At 40.8% G+C, this 11,231-nt stretch overlaps 1 protein-coding gene across 4 annotated transcripts; it reads right to left on the minus strand.

The window, feature by feature from the left end:
• Nucleotides 1-2,706: 2,706 nt before the first annotated feature.
• ptges3b (prostaglandin E synthase 3b (cytosolic)) lies at nt 2,707-8,326 on the minus strand. Of its 4 annotated transcripts, none has more exons than XM_080533136.1 (8): nt 8,099-8,326; nt 6,321-6,434; nt 6,109-6,178; nt 5,883-5,981; nt 5,369-5,458; nt 4,783-4,842; nt 4,186-4,217; nt 2,707-3,977 (listed from the first exon to the last, which is right to left on the minus strand). In XM_080533136.1, coding segments are annotated over exons 1-8 (477 nt in total). In that variant the 5' UTR covers nt 8,101-8,326; the 3' UTR covers nt 2,707-3,967. The 4 variants fall into 4 exon arrangements, with proteins under 4 accessions (XP_080389262.1, XP_080389261.1, XP_080389260.1 ...); XM_080533135.1 differs by having other exon boundaries at nt 4,190-4,217; nt 8,099-8,324; XM_080533134.1 differs by having other exon boundaries at nt 5,342-5,458; nt 8,099-8,324.
• Nucleotides 8,327-11,231: the final 2,905 nt, after the last annotated feature.

An 11,231-nucleotide genomic window follows, 5' to 3' on the forward strand; every position in this document is an offset into this window, starting at 1 on the left:
CTAACGTCACACAGCCGAGCAGGTCTTCGCTCTTTAAACATTTTGCAATAGTGCATGAATGGCTAAACATGTTGAGAGAATCCAAACATAGTGGTCATATTAAGTCACACTCTTTCGTTTTTTTGTCATGGACAACTGGGATGCTCCCTCTTTTGTTAGCAGGCTAATAAAGTCGCATTGTTTTCGATGAATTCTCCCAAAGAAACGTAGAGACAACAGCATCATCCTCCCTCTCTCTCTCACACAGACTCAAAAGTTTTCTCAATAAAAATTGAATTAAAACTGCCTACCCTGGTAATCCTTGGATTTCAAAGGCAACGATTGCCTTTGAGCCTTCGACTGATACAAATATAATGGTTGAAGACGGGCACAGACGATGTAAATAATAAACAGGCAATCTGCTAACCTTTGGGTTTCAAATTAGCAAACATGGCTGGTGTGTTTGAGCGCAGCCATGATCACAGAAGAGAAAGAAATCGAGCCGAAAGAGGAAGTGAATGGTGCTTACACACTGCGGGGAGCCCGCTGAGCTCCGGGTCCTAGAGCCTTTATGTACAAAGTGCAGGCATTATTAATCTGTATTAATCTATTAATCTGTAGGCTACGTGAATCTATTTAAGAATATAGTAGTCTTATTATTAATAATAATAATCAGCACCAATAGATAGGGCTACTTTAGGCTATCGTTCTGAATGAGTGAGTCTGTGGTTGTTTTAAATGCATCTCCACATGGAGAGCCACAGATCCAGGTAACTGGGCATCCTCGTCATATCTGTCAGGCTGCATGCCCTTGTGTTGAAGGCCTGCAAACAGTGTAGAACAACCCAATATATTGACAGTTGATACAACTATAAAACACGTATAGTAAATAGTATTTACTGATATTTTAGCGGACATTTTAACCCGTGAAGTACCTTTTTGCATTCTAATTAAGTTGACACATCAAACTAACAGGAGCTCTCAACGAGGCAAACACAAACACACAGATTCTCTCTCTCTCTCTCTCTCTCACACACACACACACACACACACACACACACACACACACACACACACACACACACTCTCTCTCTCTCACACACACGCACACACACTCTCTCTCTCTCTCTCTCTCTCTCTCACACACACACTCTCTCTCTCACACACACACACACACACACACACACACACTCCATCTCTCTCTCACACACGCACTCTCTCTCTCTCTCTCTCTCTCTCACACACACACACACACACACACTCTCTCTCTCTCTCTCTCACACACACACACACACACACACTCTCTCTCTCTCTCTCTCCCTCTCTCTCTCACACACACACACACACACACACACACACACACACAGCCAGCCAGCCTTATTCGAATGGTTAAATATGTCATATGATATTGTCATACTCTTTTGGCGTCGCTGACAACAGCAAGGTATTGGGAGGCTCTAGGACCCAACGGGATGCCCCCTCTGAAATCATTAGAGCGCAAAGGGTGTCTAGGCTCTACGGCAGGAAGTGATGTTGAGAGATAGCACTGGGAAGGGTGTTGTTTAATCTAATTAATAAACAGTAATACAATAAATAAATAAAAAATATTTATACAAGTGACGTAAATGACTCTTAAAGTTTAATCATAAACTCTTCGACGTCACACGGGAACGCTCTTTATACACAGTATCTTGTTATGGGACAACAATCATTTAGTGTTGTCTAGTCTGGTGTTTTAGCAAATTACTAGACCGTTAATGGATGACTCTTCACACGATCAAATACATTGTTTTCACAGTGGCCATCTTTAGCGGTCGCGACGTCTCCTTCCCCCATCAGGTGGTCATCCACTGCTCGGACGGTGATGTCACTTTATCCTCTCCACCTCATCCCCTAACATAATGCGTTTTCCATTTGCGATGTATTCAGTGTATTCAAAATAGCAGATGATCGGTATAGAAAATGAAAAGTCATTCAGTAATGATGCATTTCAAATGTTGCTGTAGACCCAGTATAGATAAAGCAAAATAAATAATAATTTAAAAAAGCCTCTCATAATTGAGGTAACCTTAACAGAAAAACATGCTGTTGTTTGTGTAGCTCTGTGACGGTTTACATCTTTATGTCGCCCTCCTCCAAGAATATGGAAAATGAAGCTGTTGTTGGAATTATTTTTGGTGTGGTGTTTTGCTTTATGGTAAGCCATTAATTGCAATTAAATGAGCCTAATGAAGGAGGCATGAGAACCTTTTATTTGGGGATATTTTAAATCTGATTTACCATTTATAATATATATATACCATTTTTTTATTTTTATAAAAGCATAATAAAAGCCTGTTGCCAAGTAAATTAATATATCAAAGTATAGTCAAATGGTTAAGTATCTGATCCCACATTTGACTGCTTTATGCTTGCAACTCCATCTCCTTGGATGTATTTGCAGTGTTTTGACATGTCTTGCCAATTGGTGACCAAGAAGATGAACACTAATTCATTCTGATGCTTCCATTATCGTAAATAATGAGGAATGAGAAATTTAGAGGCTACACCAAATGATACTCTCTTTGGTATTGATGAAGTAAGCATCCTGTGGTGGAGAATCTGTCATTTAATCTCATTACATTCCAAAGTCAAATTTGTGGCTGTCCTCAGTAAAAACAAACCATAAAAGAGTGTTGGTAAAATGACCCATGCACTGTAGTTGTTCATCTTCAAACACACACCATGTAAAATATGAGTCTTAGACAGTTTATTAGAAAGATGTAGACAATAAAAAAGAAAAGAAAAAGAAAAGAAAAAAGGAAAAAAAATTCCACTGTAATTGAACATCATTTTTGAAGTTCCTCAGCCTGTAATAAAAACCTGACAGGTTGAAATACACACCAAGAACTACGCTTATATTGGTCTCCCCTTACTTACATTTTCTTAACAGTGCAAATATAATTTGGTCATTAAACATGTTAACCTTCTCATATCCCCCAGACACCAGCCCACGAGATTCAGGAGTATCAACCATGTACAACTGCCATAAGAACTCTTTAACAGATGGAACGATTGAGGGCAACAACAACACAACCAGATGTTTAGGACAAACCAAGCTTCAAGCCTCCTTTAATTTGTCATGTGACATGAATGGATCAGTTTTATTCCTGTAGCCTCATGTGTAAATGCATGACAGTATGGATAACTTCAGTTAGATATTGGAGCAAAATCATTATTAATAAAAGAAAATAAGAAATCAGGTACCATAAAATTCATAGAGCGGAACATGCCAAAGATGTGTAAGAATTCCAGACCATTCAAATCTTATGAACAATGACAGGCAAGTTTGCAGTTTAACAGATACGGGTGAATGGGAGACATGTAAGCTTGAAGGCTAAGCTACTGACACTAAACGGTTTCTATGATTTCTAAATACACACCACTGGGGAGATTCATGACAGGTAACCAAATCAAACAATTGAACTGTGGGGATACTTAGAGCTAGTGTCTTAAAATTGTAATTATTTTCAGAAACCACACTGATCAACTAACTTTAAAACACAGAACCGTAGGTGTTGGGAATATGTATTTTTTCAGTTTTTTTTTTTTTTCTTCAATAACATCTTCAAACTCTTAAATCTCTTCACCACATGTATTGCTTTCTAAATTGAGACTGACTGTACAGAACTTTAGAACAAATAAGGTATGCTTACTTGTAATAATGAATTGTAAGGATACCCCCAACAGTGCAGCACTGCAAATGGAAGTAGAGATAGAGCTGCTCTGTACGACACTATGCATATCAACCTTCAGTGGACTGATTGGGAAACAGTTCTGGAGCAGAGGCTTAAATGGATTTAAATATGGCTACCGACTCATACCTGTACATATTTGTGTTTTTTTCACTGTCTTCAAATCAAATGTTTTTGTTTTTTTATGATTCCTCCTGCCATCCTTTTTTTCCCCCGTTCCTCTGCCCCAGGATTCATGGACTTTTCATTCCAAATCAGGCATTTCTGAAAAAGAGAAAAAGAGGAGACCCACGGTGAAAACCATAATGTACACCACATGGCATAACACTTTGATATAAATTACCAATACGTTAAATTAAAATATTTCCATGCCATTTCAAATCTGTGCTCATATTGAAAGCAATCAGCGGAAGGATTTCAATACAAAGCTTCATATCACGTCAGGAAAATAACAACTTAAATAACAACTCACTTACTTTCGTCGTCACTATCTGCCGAATCATCCTAAAAATGAAATAAGAAAAGAGATTTAGCTACATATGACCATCGCAATAAAGGGGAACGTATGAATATAAATTGTATATATTTAGTTTTAGACACAAAAGAATCCACAGAGGACATAAAATAAGCCTGTCCCGATCCCACTTTTTCACTACCGATACCGATACCTGGGCTTCGGGTATCTGCGATACCGATACCGATCCGATATTTGTATACATTTTTTGACCCCTGAATAATAACAAATACCTCCCCAGTATATATATATATATCAGTATATCGATCTAGATATAGATCGGGACATCCCTAGTTTTAATTGTATGTAATATGTCTTCAACTGGAGCAGCTTTGCATTTAGATAGATAGATAGACTTTATTTGTCATTGCTACAGTACAGGTACCAAACAACGAAATTTGGGAGTGCACTGCATTACAGGTTAATGAACTTAGAGAGTGATGCTCTCTGGAGCTGAATGGTACATTCAATAGAAAAGTCATAGTACTTTTAGTAGTCAAATTAACTAACGCTATACTGAGGGAAAAGCAAGGAACTACAGAGAATAGTTCTTACATCATCAGCAGCTCCATCTAGATCAGGTAGGTCGTCCTCCCCTCCCATGGTGTTCATCATCTGCAATTATAATCAGACAAGACAGCCTAAGCAAAGTATCGTGCAATCATGTGAATGTACAACATCTGATCAGCTGTTCATATAGCAAATAACAGCCAAAAAACTGTGAAATTGTTCTTTTTATATCTACATAAATGTTATATATGTCGCTACAATGCAAGACTGACAAAGATCACACCTCCCCTTTTCAGGGAAAAAGTAATTCTGAAATTCAAAATTCAAGCTTTTCTAATCTGCCATGTGAAATTGTTCCCAGCTTTATCAAGCACATGTAATTAGAATCTTCCCACAGTCGCTTCATATCTTTAACTTTACACGCGCCACAATGCAACCTGAGGCTCTGAGCTGGAATATTTATTTATAACCTTCAGTTAGCGACATGAAGTGTAACATTTCCAGGGCAATAAAGCCGTGGTGTGATCTATGACAGTCCCTCACTGAGTCACAAAGTTGTAAGGACATTCAAAAATAATAATTTGTCTCAATGACTTTTGCCTACCTCTGCGAAACGGTCGTTGTTGCCTACCTCTGAGAAACGATCAAAGTTTCCTACTTCTTCATCTGAATCGTCCTCCCAATCTTTCCAGTTGTTGAAGTCAACGCTGAGCCAAGTTAACTGGAGAGACACATTGTGTGTGAAAAAAGGCACATGTTCTCATTTGGAGGATTTCAACATCTTCCTGGTTTACTAAATTAATTTAAAGTTATGTAGGTAGACAGATAAAAAAATAAAGTGACAATTGAATAATAGGATCAAATAAAATAGATACAAATACAAAATAAAGATGGACCAATAGACATTTGGGACACTAGGCAAGATTTAATATCCTCCGGCCTGACTGATCACCCAGATCAAGCCAGCTGGAGGAGTTGTACAGTGTTACTGCAACAGGCAGAAAAGATGGCCCCGATTCAACTATGCACCAATATGTAAGTATAAACCACTTTTTAAAGTATTAACACTAAAACAAATACATAGCCTAATGCCGTTTTCCCATTAGGTATCGTCATGAAAACATACATCAGCCACCAGAACTGACCTTAGCCTTCTCTTTTGTTAGCCTTGGCCATGCCTTCCCAGGTTCTGCCTTTCGTAAACAGCACAACACCGACCGATCTGTGCGTTTGTGTTTGGATTCCTGTGTGCGGGAGAAAACGCATTGAGCTGAATAACATTAAATTCCATTATAGTTCGATCTACTGCCTTTTGTGTCTTGGGACACAAACAAATTAAATAAAAAAGAGGGGTAATGAAAGGCAACTCACTTTTTGATCAATGGCTCCGAAAAGGTCTACCTCGTTGTTGTGTTCGACTTGATCAGTTCCTCCAATACAACTGGGAAAGAAAACAATGCAATTCAAGAGCGGTTCTTGTCAAAAACAGTAGTTTACAGAGAATATTTAAACCTTTTATCATGCCTTTAAGTCCCAACTGACAGATATTATTACTCAATCATTACTAAATCATTATTACTCACCTGAAACCAAATTTCGCTTCTTCGAAGTTGACCTTCAGATCCTTGCTGTCTGCAATGCAGAACTCAATGAAGACGGCATCTCGTCTGTCATACCACTTAGCAGTTGCTGGATGCCTGTGAACAAATTAGAATGTTTAATTTTTCTTATGATTGAGGTATAATAGATGACTCACTTACTCAGACAAATGTACTTGTTGTAAAGTCACTTTGGATAAAGGTAAATGCTAAAGGCTAAATGTATTAAATGTGAATGTAATTGCTGCTATTCTTGAAAGCTACATAGGGCTGCACTCTCTATGTCTATGGGGTATCTTAAGATTAAACTTTTTGTGTGTAAAATGTACATGTCTGGAGCAAAACACTGATCTCAAGCCAGTACTGTGGGTTCCTTCCTATGTTTAACAGTGGGAGGGAGGGAGGGATCTGTGGTAGAACACCTGCACAGAGCAAGTGGGACACAGATGCTGGTTGTGACAAAGGCTCACCATCTAAGGCCACGGTATTAGGTTGCCATTAAGGTATCAATTTGCTTATGGCGAGTAGGCCTACAGACCATCAAGATGGCTCCAAGGAATGGAAGTCTGTCAACAACGAACAGGCCACTTCAAGAAAACACGACGGAGGCGATCACATTTCTGATTATTTTTAGTGTACAGAGTGATGCAGACTATGCCGTTAGAGGCCTCCACAAGCTGATACTTTCTGACTTTTTTTTTTTTATACCAAGTACAGTCACTACCGAAGGCTGTGTAACTTAGGCTGCTAAATTGACCATAATCGATCGACAATGATAAAATTGCAATTAATGGTAGTTAGCAACAGTTATGCTTTGCTATAGGTCAGAAATAGTTGAAGAAGTTGCCTTTCCACTCCTTCCGTCATGTGCTTGCTGCCTTGTCCGCCATTCATTCTCCCCGGGTCAGATGGAGAATAAGTCACATCCTCATGTAGCCTAGCTTGCTATGGAAATCCTCTACATAGCTATAGCGCCTCCATAACGTGACGGGTCGGTCTAATCGCTGTAGTAGATTGCCGCTAGCAACAGGGCACGACAAGACGCCTCGGTGATATTCAAACCGAGTTACCGATATTTGTATTGTATGGGATTTCTGGTGAAAATGTAATACGTGACACATCTAGCTAATGTTATACTACCTGCCACGGCTTTCCCCCTCTTTTTTTTTTTTTTTTGCTGTGTTGTAGCCTGGCAGTGAGACATGCCATGGCATAGGGATTAGCTAGCGAATTAGTCCGGCCCCCACAACGTCCGCGAGATGTGTCTGGCTTTAGTTACCCTTAGCTACTTACACGACCAAAGATATGACACGTTTAGATGATAATAAGACTAATTACAATAATGCATTGCCACTAGCCATGCAGTGATGCACTTCAGCACCTCGCCGACTAGCTAGCTAGCTGCAGTGAAGGATGGCATTCAATTACAGAACTGACAAGAAGGCCCATCGCCAAGCAAATGAATAGGATCATTAAGCTAGCTCGCTAGCTAGCTGCTTAACACATTGGCAGCTTGCATACATAGATAGCTTAACACATTGCCAGCCTGCAATACCGCGGGGCAAGGTCCATCAATGTCATCAAAATTATATAGCTAGCTATTATTAACTAGCTACCCGAGTATGTTGCACGTTCCTCCCGCCTTTCACAATGCTAAAGCGTGTCACTAAGGCTAGCGAGTCATAAGCTAACGAAAGCAACAACTGGTGCTAGCTTAACCCCCCCCAGAAGCACGCGCTCGACATTCCCCCTCAAACACTTACATTTTCTCTGTATGGATATGTAGCTAATCGCCTTTTCCTTGGGTGATACAAAAAATGCCTTGTAATGCTATTGTCCTTTGAGGATTCGATTTCAATGGGCTGGATAATAAAAAGTGGGAGTGGGAAGTTTTGAAAAAAAAAACTACGACGAATTATCCACCACACTGCGAAAGCGACCGTGTTTCACTGCCTCGCGTTGGACTCCGGGTCTTGGGGATGACTGAATGGCTACGCTGACGCAGCTCCGCGGTGCACGAGACGTTCTAGAGAATTCACCACAGCTGCTCTTGAAGTTGAGGCCGCGCGCCTTCTCCGCCCATAGCGACGTGATCTCTATGGAAACGTGGTTGAAAGTTCGGGAGACTCCTCCTCTTAACTAACTTGGACCGTCTAACTTAAATTATTAATTATAAATAATAATAATAATAATAATAATAATAATAAATAAATAATAAATATAATAATAATAATAACTGTAATTCGTAATTGTAAGTCGCTTTGGATTAAAAGCGTCTGCTAAATGGCAAAATTAATTAATTATAAATTATTATGTCCTAATGAAGGTAGCTGGGCTCACATCGGTTTTTTATTTATTTATTAAAATATAGAAGATGTCATGTACATTGAAAAAAAGCATGAATATTTTCTGTTTTCCCCCTCCCCTCCACCAACCCCTCCCTCCCGAACATGTTTGCATACATATGATATATACATAGTAAGTACACATCACATCAGTTTTTAAAGATAAAAACTAATATAACCTCTTGCCGTTGGGTCCTCGGTCTCATAGCTATCAGCCAGTCGGAAAACCCTAGAATTGCGTTAAAACATATGAAACGGTTGTACTGTTTGATTCAATGTTTTTTTTGTCATGTAATGTTATGACATTTGTTTGTCTGTCAACTGTTATACCTGAATGGCTGCATTCCGTCAATACGGAAGAAAAGTGCAATGAAAAGAATCCTTGAAAGACAAGTGTCATGCTGTACCAGTATGATGACGAGAGATAAGAGTGAAACAGCGAAAAAGTGCACTCTGGTTAGAAGGGTAGGACATTGGGTCATTGTTGTCCAGATCATTTTAGAATACAAACTCTTAGTCCCATACATGGTGTAAAGGTAATTTGTCATCTAAAATAATCTGGACAATGGGCCAATTCTTTACACTTCTAACCAGAGAAGGCTGCGTAAGTTAAATTAATTGATGTAAATAATACAAAATAGAATAGGACATGTTGCATTGGACATTGATTATATCAGGCTATTATTTGTTTAGGCTACAATTGGCTATAGACAAGTCTAATAGCCCTAGCCTTCGCCTGGCTCGCCAACAAATTAGCCAGATACAAATAAAATGATTTGTTCACTAGCTACCTTAATAATAGGTTGTGCTTTTCACTTCATAGTCTCTATTATAGTATTTCATAAAGTATGTGAGCCATTTATGTCATAACTCTTATGCCCCTCAGGGATTGATAAAGTTGTATTCAGTTGAATTTAATGTAATATTTGTGTTTATTTTGAAGTTCCCAGACCTCACTGCAGTGTGAGTACAAGAGCACCCCCCCAGGATGACCCTCTCCGAGAAGTCTTTGGGATCACCCCATCCTCCAATCACTGGGCTCCAGTTCCTCTAGCTCATCAGATTGGACCAGAGCTCTAGTTAGAGATGTCCTAACGCAAGTAAACTCTGACATCTCCTTGATAATATCATTATCAAGCTCAGGTAAGTCCACCGCGATAGCCTGCGATAGGGACATGTACGCGGCTAGGAGGATGCTAGATGTGGTGTCTGCCCAGCTCCAGGAGTTTGGGATCACCGGACCATTGGTGCCAAAGACCAAGGTCATGACCTCTAAGGAGGACCTGGAGCCGATGACGCCCGACATGATGACTGCTATCGTGGAGACGGTGGAGTCATGTAGCACAGCTGAACAGGGGGGCATGCAGGGAGCAGCTTACATGCTCAGACAGTTGGCGGAAAAAAATCGAGACAATCGTCTGTTTTCATTCTGGTCAGGAGGGCTCCTCTGCCAGGGCAGAGCACAGATGTGTGTCCTCCCCTGGCGTTGTGGGACAACACCGTGGCGTTATGGGACAACACCGTGGCGTTATTAGTGAGGAGTTTCATTCCAAAGCCACCAAGGCCGTAGGTGCGATTCTGTGGAGAAATATCTGCTGTTGTTCACCCTCCTCTAGTGATGTCACTGGCGAGGCCAACATGGCCGCCACAATGACTACCTCCCTCACTCCTAGTGATGTAGACTTATAGGCGTCCCGCGTCATCGACGCCTTTGTGTCTGATGTTAAAGACATACTGTAATTCAGACCACCGATTTAGATGCGCCTATTGCAAATGATAATACGATCTTCTCTGCTACCCGTAAGTTGTTTGTAAATATGCGTTAGGCAGATCCTGGTCGCCATTCAGGGTGACATGGTGGCAAGGTCAGAGGAAACGGAGACCTCACTGGAGCTACGGCGATGGAGTGCTGCTGTACACAGTGCTGTAGACTCTCTGCTAAAGGGAGTAGAGATGGTGGGTAGTGAGGGTAGTCTCGCTGGGCCAGATGCTGTTGTTTGGAAGCTAGGGGATGAAGCTTCGTGTCAGGGTGGTGAGGAGGAGCCGGCAGCTACAGAGCCACTCACATCCTCTCAGTCCACACCCTCTACCAAAACCTCAAGGCCAATGTCAAAGTCTGTGTTTGATAATGTGTGTTTGAATCATCCATACAACTCCGGAACTCCATCTCCCACTAAGTTAACGGTAGAATGTCGTTTCCCCACAGTTAGAAGCACAACCATCAACAACGGCTTAGATGAAACTGTTCAGTCAGTGGATTCAGTCAGTGACCCCAGACAGCTGATGGCCGACGTGGTGAACATAATAATGAACCACATGGACCCGGAGATTCTCCAAGAGTAGGGCTTTCACACAAAGAACCGTTCCGGTTCACGTTTGGGAACCTCCGAACGAGCCCGCGTTCCGCGTCATCAACGAACGGTGATGAAGGGGCGGGATGAACTAAAATGCAGTGGCGGGCGGTGCATTTCACACCTAGGCCTTCAGTGATGTCCGACACATTCCTACCTGAATTATTCTACCTCTTAATACCATCGTTATGACGCCATGG

This window comes from Nansenia antarctica (genome assembly GCF_963989245.1).
Source record: "Nansenia antarctica genome assembly, chromosome: 6".
NCBI classification, from domain to species: domain Eukaryota; kingdom Metazoa; phylum Chordata; class Actinopteri; order Argentiniformes; family Microstomatidae; genus Nansenia; species Nansenia antarctica.

What these genes read in the sequence shown, in the direction of transcription:
- ptges3b (XM_080533133.1), bottom strand. An exon ending in TCGGAGCCATTGATCAAAAA is followed by an intron (nt 5,982 to 6,108) that starts GTGAGTTGCCTT and finishes TCCCGCACACAG; the next exon opens with GAATCCAAACACAAACGCAC. An exon ending in TAGATGGAGCTGCTGATGAT is followed by an intron (nt 4,218 to 4,782) that starts GTAAGAACTATT and finishes TTTCATTTTTAG; the next exon opens with GATGATTCGGCAGATAGTGA.